Consider the following 20,842-nt stretch of genomic DNA (forward strand, 5'->3'; position numbering starts at 1 on the left):
TAATGGTAAGGTCCTAGGGAGTGTTGCTGAACAAAGAGACCTTGGAGTGCAGGTTCATAGCTCCTTGAAAGCGGAGTCGCAGGTAGATAAGATAGTGAAGGCAGCGTTTGGTATGCTTTTCTTTATTGGTCAGAGTATTGAGTATTGGAGTTGGGAGGTCATGTTGCGGCTGTACAGGACATTGGTTAGGCCACTGTTGGAATATTGCGTGCAATTCTGGTCTCCTTCCTATCGGAAAGATGTTGTGAAACTTGAAAGAGTTCAGAAAAGATTTACTAGGATGTTGCCAGGGTTGGAGGATCTGAGCTACAGGGAGAGGCTGAATAGGCTGGGGCTGTTTTCCCTGGAGCGTCGGAGGCTGAGGGGTGATCTTATAGAGGTTTACAAACTCATGAGGAGCATGGAGAGGATAAACAGACAAAGTCTTTTCCCTGGAGTTGGGGAGTCCAGAACTAGAGGGCATAGGCTTAGGACGGGGGGGTGGGGGAAGAGAGATATAATATAGACCTACGGGGCAACCTTTTCACAGAGGGTGGTACGAGTATGGAATGAGCTGCCAGAGGAAGTGGTGCAGGCTGGTACAATTGCAATATTTAAGAGGCAATTGGATGGGTATATGAATAAGGAGGGTTTGGAGGGATATGGGCCAGGTGTTGGCAGGTGGGACTAGATTGGGTTGGGATATCTGGTCGGCATGGACGGGTTGGATCAAAGGGTGTGTTACATGCTGTACATCTCTATGACTGCTGAAAGAAGACTGGAAAACAAAGGAAATATTGGATGCTCTATCAAACAAAGATGAGTATACCTTGGAAAGGACATTATTCTTCCAAACCGGAGTTTTGTACATATGGCTCTATGGCTCCCCGAGACACATACCATGATGAACATCACTGTGCCTGAAGGACCATGAACCCGGTGAAAGATGCCCTTTGGCCTGCCCAAAATTTGTTGGTCTTCCAGACCTAGGAGTTGGCCTTGACAGAGTGTTGCAGACTGGCACATTCCAAGGTCAAGGACTTTGTACTGAGGGATGCACTAAAACTTAGGGCAACTGCTGCTGAGGTCCAGTGGTGAAAGACCACAGTCTAAGGTCTTTCTGCCAAAGTATAATGTGAGATGTTTTAGTTATCAAATCCTCTCATGCCTCAATGTAAATAGTGTCCTGATAAGAAAGAAATGCCTTGGGTTTCTTTTAAAACTGGAGGACAAACAGTCTTCTTCCACAAGGATCTCAGATGTTGAAGTCACACAGGCATTACACAATAAAAGTGCACATTTTACCTGAATGCCTCGTGCTTTCAGATGCTCAAACAGCGATGTCCTCATTAGCAAACTGAGTGGAAATGAGAAATAGCACAATTAACTTTGGGATTCACATTCCCAACAAAGCTGAATTTACTCTTGTGCAGCGGTTCAAGGGTTTTCACAAAGAGCAATTGGAGACACAGCTTCACTTTACCCTGGTACTCTGGCTGAACTAAAGGAGCTGCCTCACTGTCTCCCAGCCACAGCACAGGCCCATGTAATACCCAGCTCATGTGAGGATGCCCTGTCCCTCCAACTCCATTAAGGGTTAACATGCATCTCTGCAGACCTCAAGAACTTGCTGTGTGAATGCAAGACTGAGGCAACCCACATTCCCCTAAAAGCTGAGTTTCCCCAATTTCCCCAGCCTGTAGTCACAGGGAAATTGAGAAGTTCATTTCCCCGTAGAGGAGGACATGGAGAGTATAACAGCAAGACAGAGAGAGACGGAGAGAGAAATAGATGGGAACAAAGGAAATAAGTGCGAAAAGACGGCATTCAGCCCATTGACCCTGCTGTCATTCAGAAAGATCACAGCTGATCATCTCTCTCTCTTTTCCCACCATTCCCAGTACCTTTGTATCCAGAGAGGAGGAAAGAGAAACAGAGAGAGAGAGAGAGAGAGTGAGGGATGGGGATGAGGATGGGACAGACAAATAGAGGAACAAGCAACTCAATGTCCATTCCATTGCAAGGACTCACGTGTCAGCGAGCCAAATCATAAACCGGTAAATCCTTGAGATCTTCTTTGAGTCTTTTAACCTGGATATGAAGCAAAAATACATTATTTGGTGGGGTAGGAAATGTAGCATTAATTTCCTGTTAATGCCTTGCCTGCATCACCTGTAACAGGGACTTGTGACACTTCCAACACTGAAAACACCAAGTGGCAGAATTATAGACCTTTCCAAATGTGGCACATCTCTGGAGAGAGCAGCTAAAACATAATACATCTGGTGAAATGGTGCAGATTGGAGTCTGTTAGATAGGATAGGTTGAGGTGGTTACACAAACTGAAGATCAACCTCAGGAAAAAGAATGTGATGTCCAAACTTCTGAAAGTTAAATTTTAGGCTATGTAATATTGGCCATGTGGGTGTGAAATCAGACAGCAATGTCTCACACAGAGGGTACAATTAGAAATACGTGACCCAAAAAGCTGTGGAAGCTAGCGGGGTCAAGTGAAATTCTCCAAGGAGAAAGTGAGGGCTGCTGGAGATCAGAGTCGACAGTGTAGTGCTGGAAAAGCATAGCAGGTCAGGCAGCATCCGAACAGGAGAATCGACATTTCGGGCACAAGCCTTTCATCAGGAATATGCCCGAAACGTCAATTCTCTTGTTCCTCAGATGCTGTCTGACCTGCTGTGCTTTGTCAGCACTACACTCCTGACACAAATTCACCAAGACCAAGATTAATAGACTTTGTAAATGAGACTGAATGCAGGTGGGATGACTGCTTTGCAGTATATCTCTGCTCTTTCGACAAGAATGAGCCACTCCTTGCTCCCATACTCTCACTTCTGTTGTTGGTCTGCTTGTTTTCCAATGAAGCCCAAAGCCACTTAGAGAAGCAGTCCTCACTTTTCATTTAGGCACTTTGCAGCCTTCGAGGCTCAACATCAGGTTCAACAACTTCAGAGCATGAACTCTGAAAACTCTAACCTCCATTTTGTATCCCCTGCCTCCTCTCCTCATATCTCTATACCACCACACCTCTCCATTTCTTGATTGGTTTCTCAGTTTGCTTTTAATAGAACTGACTCATGTTCTGCAATTAACACCTACTTGCGGATCTAAATCCCTTCCCTACAATCTTTACAATCCTCAAAAGAACTCAATAAGGCTTGTGGGCATGATTTGCCCCTTACAAAGCCATGCTGACTATGTTTTTCCAAATAGTCATAAATCCTGTCTCTCAGAATATTTTTCAGTATCTTGCTTATCACAGATGTAAGATTGACTGGTCTGTAATTCCCTGGGATTTCCCTATTCGCCTCCCTCCAATCATCCGGTACTACCCCTGTAGAGAATTAGGATGCAAAATCACCACCAGAGGTGCACAAATCTCATACCTTGCTTCCCGTAGTAACCTTGGATATATCCGGTCCAGCCCTGAGGACTTATCTATCTTTATGCTTACCAGAATTTCCAGCACATCCACTTTCTTAATATCAATCTGTTCAAGCCTAATAACCTGGTCCACTGTGTTCTCACTATCAACAAGGTCTCTCTCTCTCTAGCGAAGACCATAGCAAAAAACTCAATTAGGGCCTTCCCTACAGGCACAAGTTTCCTCCACCATCCCTCATCGGCCCTACCCTCCCTCTCTGATCATTTTCTTATTTTTCACACAAGTGTAGAATGCTTTAGGGTTTTCCCTAATCCTTTTCGCTTTTCCGTGTCCCCTCCCATCTCTCCTCAGTCAATTTTTGAATTCTTTCCTAGCTATCCTGTAATCCTCTAAAGCTGTGCAAGATCCTTGCTTCCTCAACCTTAAGTGAGCTTCTTCCTCCCTCTTGACGAAAAGCTTCCCTTCTTGTCATACAAAGCTCCTTCACCTTACCATTCCTTGCCTGTCTCAGTGGGACTAAGTTATCCAACACTCACAACGAGTGCTCCTTAAACAGCGTTCACAATTCTATTGTGCATTTCCCGTAGAACAATTGTTCCAATTTGTACTCCACAGCTCCAGTCTAATAGAAGTATAATTTCCCCTCCCCCAATTAAATATCTTCCCATACTGTCTGTCCTATCCCTCTCCGTGGTTATGGTAAAGGTCAGGCAGTTGTGGTCACCGTCACTGAAGATCACATTCTCTTCTGTTCAATTTGCTCTTTCTCACCTTTATTACAGAAAAATACCAATCACTTTTCAACCTTTTTTCCAATTTCAAAGATTCAGCAATTGCAGCATTTTGCTTTTGTTACTAGAGTTTTGCTTGGTCATAGTACCAATTGAGATGAAACAATGGCAAGTAAAATAAAATGGCAAAGCAGGCTTGAAGGGCTGAATGGCATATTCCTGTTTCTATGTTCCTTTACTAATTCTCTTAAATTCCGCTTTATCGACATACCTGTTACAAAGCTGATGTTCTGAAGATAGACTAAAGGAGAAATGGGGTTAGTGGGTTTAGTGAAGTGCCATGAAGAACTCCAAAAATGCTGCTGACAGGGTGGCAAAATTCAAGCAGGATTGCACTCCATGGCACTGTCCATCATGCCTGCTGTCGTTGGGATGTGGGGTATCAATATGATTATACAATGATGCCAGATAACTGAAGGCTGAACAGGTGGCTTACCTAGTCCACAGTTTACATTAATGTGGAAAGCACCCATGCAAACCCATAGCGCAAATGTGGGGGGGGGGGCTGGTGGGGTGTTAATGACATCTAATGGGGAGTAAAGCAAACAGAGGGCACGACAAGAATTAGCCCTGCCACCAATATAAAAGGTATCAATTCACCATCCATGACATGACCAATCCTTCCAATAGATCTGCCATGACAATGCTAATCTGCTCCACCCTGTTTATTTACCCTTAAAATGCCAATCCACCCAACAGTGTTATTATGGCAACTGTAATCTACACAATGACATTGCAGACAGCAGAAGAGTTCACTTACTTCAGCATAATGGAGGGCATGGGTATCTCCAGGAACTGCTCCCGAATTGGGAAGAAAGGCAGGAGCCCAGTGTAAAACAACCCCAGTATAAGAAGCACTCGCTGCAGACTGAACAAGATTGGAATGTTCGGATTCTGTCAAGGAAAGAAAGAGAAAGTCCTTTAGACAAGGATTGACAAGTTACAAAGCTTGTTGTAAATAACACAGCCAGTCTTTACCTGTATGAACATACAAATTAGGAGAAGACAGGCATTCTATCCTTCAATCCTGCTTTGCCATTCAATAAAATCAACAGTTTGTGTTTCAAATTCCACATTCCTAGCTACTCCTGATAGCTTTTGATTCTCTTCTGCCCAGCAATATTCTATCTACCTCTACATTAAAAAATATTCAATGTCAGAAATTCGACCAAGACCCCTTAGACAGCATCTTCCAAACTCTCAACCACTTCCATCTAGAAGGGGAAGAGCAGCAGATACATGTGCAAGTTCCTCCCCAAGCCATTCACCATCCTGACTTGGAAATGTATTGCTATTCCTTCACTGTCTCTGGATCAAAGTCCTGGAATTCCCTCCCCAAAGATATTGTACGTCAACCTACAGCATGTTGACTGCAGCAGTTAAAGATGGCAGCTCACCAGCATCTCAAGGGCAACTAGTAATAGACAGTACATGTTGGCCCAGTCATATGCCATGAAAATAAAATCTACATTTGGCCATGCAGCCACTGTTGTACAAACAACATGGCTGTTTCTATGCGAACCATCTTTGATCTGAAAGATTAATTAATTCATACCCCTTAGCATCAAAGGGTAGATATATTAGCAAACAACCAGGAGGACAACTTGCTCTTCCAACAGTGTAGTGAATCTTTAATATCCATTGGTAGCCTAGTTTAGTGAGGCTAAACTTTTAACACTTTTACCACTCTGATTAAAAAGATTTCTTCCGAATTCCCTATTGGATCTCTTGGTGTATCTCCCATATTGCAGTAAACCTTACCGTCTTGTAACATTTCTTCACAATATTGTCACTGGTGTTGCCCCAGACAGTGATGTCCTGTCGATTAAACTCCTTCACCAAATCTGATACCTGCCAGACAACAGACACACCAAACCTGGTGAAGTTAGAACATTCAGAAAACCCAGAGACATTAAGCAGTTTCATTACACAGCTTTCTACTTTGTGACATCAAGACTTTGTTAAACATCAAAAATGAAATCACACTTTGTGATGATCCTTCAATGGCATTGATGTTGCCATGACCTTACTCCTCCTCATCTCCATGATCACCTTAAGATTCTCACCTACAGGCACCTTGTGCACTATCCAGTTTGATGGAGCCATCATTGGTTGTTGTGCCTATCGCTGGGCTTTTCTCTTTATTCTCTCGAGTTGTGGACACAAGATGAACATTTGTTGCCCGCCCCTCATTACTCTTGAGTATTTTGGCTTGCTCAGCCATTTCAGAAGACAGTTAAGAGTCAATCACATTAATGTGGATCTGGAATCACAGTAGGCCAGACCAGATAAGGACAGCAGATTTTCTTTCATTTAAAGGACGAGAGAACATCAGTTGATTGTCTAACAATACTCGACCCTAATTTCATGGTCACCATTTCTAGTTTTATTCTAACTTTACCAGCTATCATGGTGAGATTTGAACCCATGACCCCAAAGCATTAGCCTGGGCATTTGGTTCACAAGTTCAGTGACATTACCACTACAGCAAGGTCATCTCCACTGTGGGATGCTGGAAATTGTTAACTAAAGAGAGAACATTTCTGGGCCAAAGTTTGGGCTATGAGAGAAGATTGAACAGTTCTTGCAAAAATGGGCTGAATTCACTGAATCCATGCTGGAAACCTCAGATCAGAGTGTGTCTGTAAAAGAGAGTTAATGCTCCATAATAGGATAATCATGTCAGGAGCAATTCTGATATTGGTCATCAACCTTAAAATGTGAGCCTGTTGCTGTCCCTCCAGAGACTGTTTGCACTACTGGGTGTTTGTGAATATTTCTTCATTTTATATCTTAAGTTTATTTTTCTCCTTTTTGCTACCTTTTCAATGAGGGCATCATTGTTGACCTTGATGTCAATGTTGATGGGAATCTTTGGAAAGGCTTCAAGTACTTCCCGCAGGAGAGGGATCTTTCTGTCCTCTCCTCCCACACAGAAGCAATCTAAAACAAAAGGACCAACAATCAGTTACAGGATAAATGGTAGCTCTGGACCGGTTGCACAAAGACATACTGCACCATAGTGCCTACAGGTCAGAGTTACCAAGGTATGCCATCTGGCAGAATGGGCTTGGAACTGATTTTTCTGCTTGTGACATTCAGATTTCTGCACATCACAGTGCCTTCCCCAACAGAGGCACAGCACCTTGAAACCAATTCCCACTTCTCTCCCACAAACACACATTTCCACTCCTTTCAATATCAGTCCTAACCTGGTCTTTTGTATATCACATCACCCTGTATCCTTTGCTCCTCCATTAGTGGCCTTGTCTTCAACTGCCTGGGTCCCAAACTCTGGAATTACTTTAAGGTGCTCTTCCATACCATTGAAGTCACTCCCTTAAACTCACCTTTTTGAGTGAGTTCATTTTCCTAATATGTGAACAATTAATTGGGAGTGGGCCAGTCCATTCAGTTTGTTGAACTTGCCCAGTCATTCAAGATGATCACAGTTGGTCTGATTACTTGACGTTCCTCTCTCTCTCTCGCTCTCTAATCACGGGAAATCACTATTACACTCAACAGGAAATTCAAAAGAAATTGTTTTACCCAGAAAATGGCAAGTGGAGATTTTGCTACCACAGGGCGAAGTTGATATGAATAACATCTTTGGGCATTAATAATTTCAAAAGGAAACTGGGTGGAAATTGACACAGCTAAACCCTATATGCAAAATCCACCTACTGTTCTCCCACTTTGAACTCCATCCCACTTCTTATACATATTCAGCTGAACACCACCTAAAAGACTGAGAACTTTTTGAAGCAGAGGGGCTTGTGGGTACTTTAGTCACTATTATTGACTAATTATGAGAAGAAATGATCCATTAGGAAACCAATGACACAATGGGACAATTTAAATTGAAGTTCACATGCTGAAATCTACTGGAATACAATTCAACTATCCGTAGGTCACAATGTTGGCGCTGTACCTCAAAGTACACACTCTCTCTCATGTCACACAGAATTCTTACATTCTTACTGCTGAGATTAGCTAATATTACTGCATAGAACATTACAGCAGAGATTCTCAGCCAAAATGGTTTCAGCATTAGGTGAGGTGGCACAAGCTGCCCATGTGAGCACATAGTGGGGACAGGGTTGGAGAACTAGAGAACGATTGCTTTCCAGAGACACTACATCCTTAGGCTGCTTCACTAGCTCAAGCAATTTGTGGATCTTCTCACCTTTCTTGAAAGAGACATGCAGCCTGCAATGGTAAGGTGGGAGCTCCTAAAAGAGGTTGGCAGCAGGCAGGGAATGGGAGAGAAAAAAAGAAAACATTACATGTGTACATTGATTATTCCAGCCTTGACATGGAGTACGCATTTGATACCTCAACACTTTCTCGCTTCAAAAATAGAAGTCAACAGTTACAGGAGTCACAACCGCGCAAAAGACAAGTCCAATGTACAAACACAAAGTGACTCACTCAATGCAAAGTTAATTCTTTTGCAGAAGGGCGGACAAGGGTAGACAAAAGATCCTAGGGAAACTCTGGAACAAGAAGCAATCATTCCTCCTACCGCATATCTGTTCTGTACCTTACAACCACAGCTGTCAATATGTTTTAAAGCTTTCATATGACCTCAACTGGCTTCAATTAAGACCATAAATTAAGCTTCAGGCATTGGTAGCTCAACAATCCATCTGATCTTGTCCTTCACAAATTTAATGTCCTCTTGGACTGCAACCCCTCTGATTGACCCAGGAAGCAAAATATGCCCTAGGGTACAATCTAGTCCGGGCTCATCTAACAATAAGCATCTGATAAATAAAGTTGTTCCTGCAGCATTAAGGATTCCAGTAGTTGTGACTGCCTTTTTTTAAACCAATTGCCTTTTCTAAAAAAACCAATTCACACAGAAGATGACTGATCAGGTAGATGATAACAGGAAAGAGGTTGTAAGTCACAAGATGGAATGTTCTGAAATTAATCTAGCCAGGATTAGGAACACTGCTGCTTCGCTATCAGATTGTTCTTCATGAGCTTTTGAACACTTTTGAGTTGTCCCAGGGTTGTGCAAGTTGCTACAGAAATGCAAAGTCTTTCTTTTCTGCAAACAGAGGGGGTCCTCCCTTCTCACCTGCAGTCCCCTGACAGCACTCCCCTAGTTCTGCACTGAGACTAGAATCAGCTGTGGGTTAGGAGCTCAACTCCGGAATTGGGGTTTGGACCTTCAAATATAAGGTGCAGGTCTGCTACTAACATGCTACAAGACTTGGCTGGTGACGGCAGTCAGGAAACACTTGGATATTATCCAACCCAAATTGTCATTCCAAGAATTTCAGCTATTTCAGACTGTTGTCAGGAATCAATATGACAGGACAGACTGAGTCAGACAGATAGAGTCTGTCTCCTTGTCTCAACCCTCCCATCTTGGCACTTACCCAACTGATAATCTTCATCTCTGTGCCTATCCTGAATTTGCCCTTTGCAGCTTTGAACTTATGGCCATTTCTTCCTGTTGCACTGATGTTTTCCAAATGTTGAAATCTTAACCCAAACCTTTACACAAGAATAAAAACTGTAAGAACTGCAGATGCACACTAAGGTTGCAGGAAAAATACATGAGAGAGCAGACCTGCATTGGTTGACAAAGAAATATAGGATAGCACACATGGAAAACTTTTAGAAACAAAATTCAAAAGTTGCTGAAAGAACTTAGCAGGCCTGGCAGCATCTGAGAAAGGGTCACTGAACCTGAAATGTTAACTTTGATTTCTGTTCAGATGCTGCCAGATTGGCTGACCTTTACTCAAGAATGTACGGTTTGATGATTAAACATTATACAATAGTTCAATAGGACATAGAACAGCAGCTGGGGGACTGGGGTTTTATAAATTCCAGTCACAACAAAGTGTACATCAGGCCATTATTACAGGTGTGAATTCTATCTGGAGTAACTTGGCATTTAGCTTGCTTTTTTTTTTCTGTTGTGCATGGGTTTCACAGCACTGGGGAGCCACAGACACCCTGCATCAGCTCAGTAATCATCACGGAATCAGAATGTGGGGTTCTAGACTCACTCCTGAACATGTGCAGGTAATACATGCCAGCGTACAACCATATACACTATGCTGTTGGAAGGTCAGCGCTGGGGGACTGCCACAAGGCAATATTGGAGGGTCAGTACTGAGGCAGTGCTGCACTTACAGAAAACTGGACTGCCGGCATCGTGCCATCAGAGGGACAGCGCTCAGGGATCGGCAGCACTAAGGGGCAGCATCGTTGCAACATTATATAATGCTGCCTATGCCTTTTACTTACGGGGATCGGAGAGATGCCCTGCTACTGTTCAGCCAAGAGCTAAAAAGGTTCTCCATGCGTGCTATCCTATATTTCTTCCTCAGCCAATTCAGATCTGCGCTCTCATTATTATTCCTGCAACCTTGCTGTGCACAATATGGATTATTACATTTAATGAAAGACAATTCACCATACATGACAAAGATGCTGGGCAAGTTAAATGAAATTATGTGCCAAGCACTGCAAAGTGACAAAACCAATTTAAGGAAAATTAAGAGCTACTTAAAATAGCTTTCAAAAGTTTGTCACTTACTGAGAATGTGAGGTCAGCTATGTCCACATCCATCCCTGTGGTTCTTTTCAAATTGTCATCATGTGACACAACTACTTGGCCATCTTTGGTCATGTGACAATCAAGCTCCAGCATCTCTGTTCCCAACTGCACAGCACTGAAAGAGTTAAACAGCACTCCCATTACAAATTGCAAGGAGACCAGTCCAACTGTAAATTACTATTTTAATAAATTTTAGATGCAGGTGTTAAAAATGGTAGCACTGCCACCCCAAATGCTAACTTCCTGGACAGCTTTAGTTCTAATATTGATAATTTGAAGTTTAACAGTCTCAATGTTTATTACCTGCTCTGTCCTGTCCCAAGAGTTTATGCTGTATCTACTCTGTGCACCAAAACCATGTCAACAATACTCAAATTTCTCTTGCTCTCACTCTGTACTCATGCAGCAATGCTTAATTTTTAAAATGAATTTATTTATCGTACTAGTTTCACCAAAAAAATGAATGTGTCTTAGAATAAGGACACAGGTGGAGACCATTCAGCCCACCAAATTCATGCTCGCAGTCCATCAAAGCGTTTCACGCTGACATAAAAACATCTACTAAATCTAGTCAGTCTCCTCTGTCCCCAAAAAAGTGGGTTTCTTCACCCAAGGAGAGGACTGTAATATAACGTAGGAGAAATCTTTCTTTAAATTATATACAGCTTGAGGAGATGACATTCAGAGTAGTTTTGGTCTCAATATCTGAAGAAGGGTACATTTGCAAGAGAGGGGCAGTGACAAAGGTTCACTAGGTGCAGTCCTGGAATGCAAAGGCTATCTTCAGAGGAAGAATAGAATAGAATGGGTCTACAATCTCTGAAGTTAGAAAATGAGAGGTGACCTCATTTATTAGAGAGAGTCAGGTTAAAAAGACAAAAATCAGACCAGCATCCGAGCAACAGTGATCCCGATTCCAGTTCAATTCATCAAAACTTAACTGTTCAGAAATTCACACCCCATCTCAATTCTTATATTAGGTTGATCTTTTCAGAGACGTTATTACACACCTCTGGAGCAGATGAGGTTTGAATCTGGGTCTCCTACATGAGAGTTCCCACACCTAATTTTCAATTACTTTATTGCTTTGTTTGTAAATAACCTCAATAATGGAACATATGCTAAATTGGGTTGCAATGGGCTTGAGACCTGGCATCAACTTTTGTTCAGTTGCACTCCTGTGAAATCCCTTGTGATGTAAAGGTCTATGTAAATGCAAGTCACTACAGTAACCTAACATACAGGAGCAAAAATACCATGAACATCTTAGAATTGTTATCTGAAATAATAGTTGACATTATAGCTTTCAAATGTAACCACTCCATGTTGCTAAGTATTAATGTGGTTTCAATTGGACTCACTTTCCCTATAAAATAGGGTCAATGAGTCTGGAATCTGCTTCTCATTGATATTGCGGACCTTTGGAGATAAAAAGCCTCCAGTCAAAGTGTTTCCTTAGTGCTATCCATGGCTCAGTGGATAGCAGTTTTCTCAGAGAATGCTAATGGCTCAAATTCGACTCAGAGCTGAAACAGAATCCATCTGTTTCCATGCGGTACAGAGGGAGTGCAGTGTCATTAGGGCTAATATCTTTTGGACAAGAATTTAAACTGAGGCCCCACCTGCACTCTTGGGCACTTTTTCCAAAAAGCAGAGAAATTCTCTTCAGTGTCTCGACTAATATTTTCTTCTCAATAAACCAATGATCTGGTCACCTTACTGCATTACCATTGTCCAGGATCGTTCTGTTCATAATGTTGCTGCCAATCTCCCAGTTATCTCATTACTACTGGGAGATCATGGGAAAGAAAATGGATATTGAAATGAACTGTACAAAATTATAGGATCTCCTGGCATGGACAGAGGCCATTAAACCTATTGTGCCTGTGCTGCTTCATTGAAAGAGCTATCCAATTAGTCCTACGTTCTCTCCCCATAATTCTGGGGATGTTTTATTTTCCATTATTTTTCCCAAATTTCTTTCAAAACCCCCTACTCTACTTGCTTCCAACATTTTCGGGCAGTGTATTCCAGATCTTAAATCTTAGCACAGATTAATAATTTCCCCTCTGGCTCTTCTGCCAATTATCCCAAACAGCGTTGCTGCCAGCCTTTCAATGAGTGGAAACAATTTCCCTCTGCCTACTCAATCAATGCCCTTTATGGTTTTGAACTTGTCCATTAAAGGGCAATTTCTCCCATCTCTTCACACAAAGTATTTCATCCCTGGTATTGTTCTAGTAAGTCTCTTCTGTATTCTCTCCAGTGGAAGCCTTGTGCTGCAGTGGGTAGCATCCCTTTCCATGGCTCAGAAGCTTTAGTTTCAAGTTCCAGTCCAGGGTTTGATGACCATGGAAGATGCATTCACAGCTTGGCGACAAACAGGTTGAGTAAAGTCACTACAGTTGTACCAAATTAAACAAACTGCTCTTTCATTACAGCAGTTTAACTTGAGGGTCACCACGCCTCAGACAAGAGATGAGGTTGAGAAGGCGTGTCCTTCATGGTAACCTCAGCTGGTGTGGTAACTGAACTCACACTGTTGGCATCACAAACTGGCCATCCAACCAACTGAGCAACCATCGAGTAACAACCTGCAAATCCTTCCAAAAAAGTACCGGAGGGTGGATAAGAGCCACATGATGGAAAGTAATTATTGCTTTCATCATCATTAGCCATAGTGCCAGGTTATCATGTGCATTTAAACGTGGGTGCTGCCACAGCAACTCAGAAACCTCACTTGGCAGCAGTGCTGGGGGTATTGCAGGAGAAAGTGAGGTCTGCAGACGCTGGAGATCAAAGCTGAAACTTTATTGCTGGAACAGCACAGCAGGTCAGGCAGCATCTAGGGAACAGAAGATTCGACGTTTCGGGCACATGCCCTTCCTCAGGAATGAGCAGAGAGTGTTCAGCAGGAGAAGATAAAAGGTAGGGAGGAGGGACTTGGAGGAGGGGCGTTGGAAATGTGATAGGTGGAAAGAGGTCAAGGTGAAGGTGATAGGTTGGAGTAGGGTGGAGGCGGAGAGGTCAAGAAGAAGACTGCAGGTCAGGAAGGCGGTGCCGGGCTGGAGGGATTCGGCTGAGACAAGGTGGGGGGAGGGGGGATGAAGAAACTGGTGAAGTCCAAGTTCATCCCCTGTGTTTGGAGGGTTCCCAGTCGGAAGATAAGACGCTCCTCCTCCGACCGTCGCGTTGTTGTGGTTTGGCGGTGGATGAGTCCAATGACCTGCATATCCTCGGTGGAGTGGGAGGGGGAGTTGAAATGCTGTGCTACAGGGTGATTGGGTTGGTTCGTCCGGGTGGCCCAGAGGTGCTCTCTGAATCGCTCCGCAAGTAGGCGGCCTGTCTCCCCAATATAGACAGTATTGCAGGGGGTATTGCAGACAGTTGGATGACTAGTGCCAATGCTGTGGAGTACAATTCTTGTCCGAGCTAGGGTGGATTCAGGAATAGCCTCTTTGCCCCATTGGAGGTCATAGCGCTGTGGGTCATAAAGCTGTAGAGCATGGAAACAGACCAGTCGGTCCAACTTGGCTATGCGACTAAATACTCTAAATTAATTTAGTCCCATTACCAGCATTTGGCCCATATCTCTCTAAACCCTTCTTATTCACATACCATTCCAAATGCCTTTTAAAGACTGTAATTGTACTAGACTTCACCACTTCCTCTGGTAGCTTATTCCATAAAAGCACCACCCTCTGAGAAAAGGTTGACCCTTAGGTCCCTTTTAAATCTTTCCCCTCTTACCCTAAACCTATGCAGTCTAGTTTCAGATTCCCCCACCCCAGGGAACAGAACTTGGCTATTCATCCTATCCATGCCCCTCATGATTTTATAAAACTCTAAAAAGGTCACGTCTCAGCCTCCAACGTTCCAGGGAAAAACAGCCCCAGTCTATTCAGCCTCTCCCTATAGTTCAAACACTTTAACCCTGGCAACATCCTTGTAAATCTTTTCTAAAACCTTTCAAGTTTCACAAAATTCTTCCTATAGCAGGAAGACCAGAACTGAACACAGTATTCCAAAAGTTGCTTAACCAATCTCCTGTACAGCCACAGCATGACATCCCAACTCCTATACTCAATGCACTGAACAATAAAGGCAAACATACAAACACCTGCTTCACTATCCAGTCGACCTGGGACCCAACTTTCAAGTAATTATGAACCTGCTTCCAAGGTCTCTTTGCAGACCTACCTTTGAACAGAGAACCCAAGGAGAAGATACCCCCAATTTTTTGATCTCCTTCCTGAAATGCAGCATCCAGAACTGAACACAGTTCTCCAGTTGGGACTGGTTGTTGAGAACTTAAATCCTGCTGACAGGAGAAACATAGTGCTGAAGCTTTTCATTGTGCACTCATCAGGACAAATGCAACAAAGTTGATTGGTTGTCAACCCAACCCTGAGTAGCTGAGGGGTTGCCATGAAGAACTAAATGGGAGGAGAAAGTGAGGTCTGCAGATGCTGGAGATCAAAGTTGAAACTTTATTGCTGGAACAGCACAGCAGGTCAGGCAGCATCCAGGGAACAGGAGATTCGACGTTTCGGGCACAGGCCCTTCTTCAGGAAGAAGGGCCTGTGCCCGAAACGTCGAATCTCCTGTTCCCTGGATGCTGCCTGACCTGCTGTGCTGTTCCAGCAATAAAGAACTAAATGGGTACTAATATGCTCCCTGTAATTCAAAACAGTTCAAGTCTTGAAAGTGAATGGGTTGACTTGCCAATCATCAGCAGCCTTTTCTTCTGCAGTAGAAATTGTTGATATTATATGAAATTTATATTCTTGCATTTGTCCTGACTTAGGAAAGATAGAGTAGAACTGTCTTGCTACATTTCAGCTCTTATAAGGATGTGAAAGGTGAATTTAAGGGGGAAAAAAAAGAGGAAATGAACATGCTTGGATCCAATTTGTTCTTGGATACAATTTACATTAAACTTTAATGCGTTCCAGTTGAGCATTAAGACTTAATGGGGTTTCTTCAATTCACTCCCGGTTGGAGGAACCAATCTATGCTTCTCTCATCTTAAGAGGCCAAAGCAGTGATTAAGACATTACGTTAATTACACAGCTGATACCATCACAGCTATTTGTTCCTATATTCCTGTTCAAATGCCGCCCTTGCCCTCTTTTCCTGAAGGCAATGACTCATTCTGCAGCACCGCTTCATATCCTTTCTATACCTCACAGGAGGCCTTTTGTTAATCATGCAGGTTGATAGCCCACGTGAGATGCTAGGGGTCGCCACAAACAACATTTCAGCAGCACCTTTGCGGAAGTCAAAATTTTGTGGCCATTTCTTCCTTAAAAAAGTAGAGACACTGTGAAGAAAAGGTGCATTTTTAAAATGTTGGCTTTTAACACTAGGGTACATTCACCCAAGTTTTATTTCTTTCAGGTTAAAATTTGTTAATCACTAGCTTTGACTATATTCAAATATAATGTTTCAGTGGTCTCCGACATTCCATCCTCTGCAAACTTATAGTCATCCAAATTCTGCTGTCCACATCTAAGATCACATCAAGCACCTTTTCCACTGCATCCCTATATTGACTGCTAGTTAAGCAACATCTTGACTTAAAAAATTTTCATCCTCATTTTAAATCCTGTTATCACCGCATCCCTCCCTATTGACATAATCTCCTCCAGCCCATGATCCCAAAATCTCTGCAGCCTTTTTCGTTCCAGCCTCTGGCACATAATTGACTTTGATTACCCCACCACCAAGTTTGGGAATCCTCCAGCAATCTTTCTGCCCTACTCTCCAGGCTTAAAACTATCCTTGATTACCTGTTATAAATTCACCAACTGTCTCAGGATCAAAGTTGGTTTCATAGTCAGGTCTACAAAACAGAACAAAGGCCCTTTGGACCATTGTGACCACCCCGGTCAAAAACATCAACTAATTATTCTAATCCCATTTCCCAGCATTTAGTCTTGAATGCTTTAACATCAATTGCACATGTAAATCATTCTTAAGGATTGAGGGTTTCTGTCTCTACCACCCACACAGGCAGCAAGTTCCAGACTCCCACCAACTTCTGGGTGAAAAGGATTTGCCTCACATCTCCTCTAAACCTTCTGCCCCTTATCTTAAAATCTATGTCCCTCTGGTCATTGACCTCTCCATCATGGGGAAAACAATCTCTTCCTGTCTACCCTATGCCCCTCAATTTTATTTGTCTCAATCAAATTCTCCCATCAGTCTCCTTTGCTTCAAGGAAAACTACCTCCAGTTTTGCCTATAACTGAAGCCTAGACAACATCCTGGTACATTTTGTAGTAGCGTTTGCAGAACAGATGTTTCACTGCATAAAGGCACTAAATGAATGCAAGTTGTCTCTGTTGACCACGTTTTTGAGGAGCGAGCAAGGACCCCATTGAGAATTGAATCATTTTGTCATTCCACATGCAACCACTTGCTAACATGAAACGGAGGCACAAACATTAAATCAACAGCAAGTATAGACCTGCATCTTTTACTGAGAGCAAGAATCTCTCAGATCTATGATCATCCTGAGGTAAACATATGTTAACATCCTTTCAATATCAAATTCCTTGAAATCACTGCCCAACACCTGGAGAGAAAGCAGTATAAGTGCCAAGTATTCCAGCAAAGAAAGCAGCGGAGGCCACAATGGACAGTCAGTAAGTGACAGTGTCACTCATATCTTATGAATAAATTTTTTTTAAAATGCCAGGGCGGTTTGCCAAAGGTACAAAGTACTGCTGTTGAAAGGTCTGGCTCGTAACCTAATCAATGATTCATCACAAGGTCAGGTTTCAGGTTCTGCACATTATCAATGCAGAATGATTGTACAGACTGGCCTCTTAAAGAGATAAGAACGAAGTGACCTGACAGGGGTCCGAGACACACGACAGGTGTTTGATAGGATAGACAAAGATGTTTCTATGTGTGGCATCTACATCTAGGAGCCATGAATATAGTACTGTCATAAATACAAGTCCACGGAATTCTGAACAGGCTAGATAAACTCCTGAATGTGGATCTCCAGGGTGGGGTTGAGACAATAAAAGAAAGACAAATTTGCATCTCAGTGTCTTTCACAAACACAGGGTGTCCAAAAGCTCTTTACAAACAATTATATACTTTTGAATTCATGTTCTAATGTAGGATATAGCAGCCAATTTGCATACAGCCAAGTTAGTGGATGGGGCCTAGCATACTGTTTCAGCTCAAGACCAGCAGACAGTGTAGGGCTCCCTCAGTACTCCATTCGAGCAACAGTCCACATACATGCACTCACTCCTGGAGTGGGACTCTAAACATCTCTCCACTCATATGTAGTTCTGTTCTTGTCAGTTTTAATATCTGATATGTCCCTGACTAAGGGACTGAATATTAATCTGATTTTTGCAGGAAGGAGTCGTGTTAGGAGCTTGCTCCACTAACTTCACACATCGTCCCAGTATTGCAGTGCTTCTCGGCCTTTTGGCTCGGAATATGTGTAGTCCCCGAGGACCAGAGGAAGAGATTCTGCTCGAGTGCTGTCGGTTCGACGCAGCGGACGGGTGCTGGTGGGGGAGAAACCACGGGGATCGTGTTGCGAGTCGTCGGAGCTGCTGGAGACCATCGCTGGATCGTGATTGGACGTTGGAGGATCGTTTGGTTGTGCTGACCTGCTCTTGGTGGATCTTTATGCTGGCTTCGGCCTAACGCCAATTCAGGTACCAGCCAACCTCAGAGCTATGGCCTCAGCAGCCGCTCGCAGCCCTGGCCAGGGCATTCGCAACACAGTCAGGGTGACTGTGAAGAAGGTGGAGGAGCACACACCGGTCGATCGGACGGTGTTTGTGAAGAAGATTTTGCTGGAGTGCTGTGGGTTTGAAGCTGCAGAGGTGTACTGCCTGCTCACAGACACTCGCTATCTCACACAGGAACAAATTTGGCTCGGAATATGTGTAGTTCCTGAGGACCAGAGGAAGAGATTCTGCTCGAGTGCTGTCGGTTCGAAGCAGTGGACGTGTGCTGGCGGGGGAAAAAACGCAGGGATCGTGTTACGAGTCGTCGGAGCTGCTGGAGACCATTGCTGTATCGTGATTGGACGTTGGAGGATCGTTTGGTTGTGCTGACCTGCTCTTGGTGGATCTTTATGCTGGCTTCGGCCTAACGCCAATTCAGGTACCAGCCAACCTCAGAGCTATGGCCTCAGCAGCCGCTCGCAGCCCTGGCCAGGGCATTCGCAACACAGTCAGGGTGACTGTGAAGAAGGTGGAGGAGCGCACACCGGTCGATCGGACGGTGTTTGTGAAGAAGATTTTGCTGGAGTGCTGCGGGTTCGAAGCAGCGGACGTGTACTGCCTGCAGGATTTCCCTGCGGCAGGCTATTTCGATGTGACCTTCAGGAGCGTGAAGAATTGTGAGCAGCTCCTGAAGGTCTTCAAGGAGAAGGAAGGGGAACCTCTGTTCTCCATCTTGTCGGCGGTCCCGTTGTGTGTGCTTCCTGCGCAGAGGAGTCGGGTTGTAACAATCCAGATGTACAACCCTCACGTCCCAGCAGCAGATGTCCTGACCTTCTTGAGAAGATAGTCCAGGTCGAGGGAGAGAGTACCGATGTGGTTGATCCTTTCGGGATCCGGACCAGCAAACGACAGGTCAGGGTAACCCTGAGGGTCGATGCCAGTGGGAACATCCTCCACCCACCCTCCAGCTTTGCCATCGGAGGAAGCAGAGGTTACCTGACATACGCAGGGCAGCCAAAAGTGTGCCGAACCTGCGGGAGGTCAGGCCACATGGCGGCGGATTGCAAGCCGAAATTGCAAGCAGGAAGGCCACCCGACCAAGGAATGTAAGGAGGCCAAGAACTGTAATCTGTGCGGAGAGGCGGGCCACATGTACAAGGCCTGCCCAAGACGAGGGGCCGCCGCCTACGCACAGATGGCCGGAGGTGGCAACACGAGCCGTGGACCGCCCAAGACCAGCAAGGTACCACAAAACAGCACGGAAACGGTGTCTGGAGGCAACCAGAAGGAAGGGCGGGCTGTAGCGGAGCAGACGGCAGACAGCGGGGAGGTGCAGCAGCCGATCCAAGCTCCTGCAAGACAGACGGAGGAAATGGAAGAGAAGGGACCAAAGAAAGCAGAGGATTGGATTACTGTGAAAAGCAGGAAGAGGAAACCTCCCAAAGCCACCCAGCGAGGGGGAAGCGACACCTACGCGACAAGGACACATGCAGCTCTTCCGACAGTGAGGATGGGCGCAAGGCGGGTCGTCACCAGAGGAAGAGACAGAGCGCTGTGGGGAAAAAGGAGGGCAGCACCGCCCAAGCAGGAAAAGACGATCCCTCTGAGGGGATGGGTAAAGCCCTCCCCCCACCCGGTGAGAACCAAGAGGTACCCACCGGCCCACAGCTCCAGGTAACTGGGAGCAGTGGTCCTGTGACAGCCCCACTGTCAGATGGAGAACTGAACCATGCGGACCCTGGGCCCGACCCAAAGACACCAGAGCGGGGAAATGGCTCCAGCCTGGAGCCGGACAGCTACCTCAGCCCTGGGATGGTCCAGCAGTTTGCCGTCACCACGGGAATACACACAGCTACCCCAGAGGGGCAAGACCAGCAGCAAATGGACACTGTTAACCTTGTAAACTATTAAAATGGGGATAAGAGTTGCCAGCATCAATGTGCGTAGCATCAAATCGGCTACGCGATGTGTTTCTACGATGGCCTTCCTGGCCAACGTTAAAGCCGACGTCCTGTTCCTGCAGGAGTGTGGGATACCACACCTCAGCAGCTACAGGAGATGGTCGAGCTTATGGGCCCANNTCATGTACAGGAATGCTCCCCTGAGACTGATTAATGTGTACGCCCCAGTGGGTAAGAGTGAACGGTTGGCCGTCCTGCAGCAGCTTCCACTGTTGCTGGCTACGTCCAGGCCGGTCATTCTGGCCGGACACTTCAACTGTATCATTGATTCAAATGGACGATCCGGCGGGAGGGACAGTAAACTGGACACCACGTCCAGAGCCCTGATGGACATGGTAAAAGATGCCAAGCTGCACGACGTCTTCAGCGCCCCTGCAGACGGAGCGCAGCATAGATACACCTGGTCACAGGCAGACGGGTCT

General features: G+C 44.7%; 1 protein-coding gene and 1 pseudogene across 1 annotated transcript in view; one reads left to right on the forward strand and one right to left on the reverse strand.

Annotated features, from left to right (window-relative positions):
* gdpd1 (glycerophosphodiester phosphodiesterase domain containing 1) overlaps positions 1-20,842 on the reverse strand; it is a 57,538-nt gene that overhangs the window by 7,146 nt on the left and 29,550 nt on the right. The window contains exons 4-10 of the mRNA XM_043718145.1: positions 10,733-10,868; positions 8,357-8,402; positions 6,992-7,113; positions 5,932-6,021; positions 4,931-5,064; positions 2,011-2,070; positions 1,285-1,336 (exon numbers count right to left, since the gene is read on the reverse strand). Coding sequence (XP_043574080.1) covers positions 1,285-1,336; positions 2,011-2,070; positions 4,931-5,064; positions 5,932-6,021; positions 6,992-7,113; positions 8,357-8,402; positions 10,733-10,868 — 640 coding nt within the window. The remainder of the gene's footprint in view (positions 1-1,284; positions 1,337-2,010; positions 2,071-4,930; positions 5,065-5,931; positions 6,022-6,991; positions 7,114-8,356; positions 8,403-10,732; positions 10,869-20,842) is intronic.
* On the forward strand, positions 18,045-18,219 carry LOC122564242 (annotated as a pseudogene).

The sequence above is a fragment of the Chiloscyllium plagiosum genome, chromosome 28 (assembly GCF_004010195.1).
Source record: "Chiloscyllium plagiosum isolate BGI_BamShark_2017 chromosome 28, ASM401019v2, whole genome shotgun sequence".
Lineage (NCBI taxonomy): Eukaryota > Metazoa > Chordata > Chondrichthyes > Orectolobiformes > Hemiscylliidae > Chiloscyllium > Chiloscyllium plagiosum.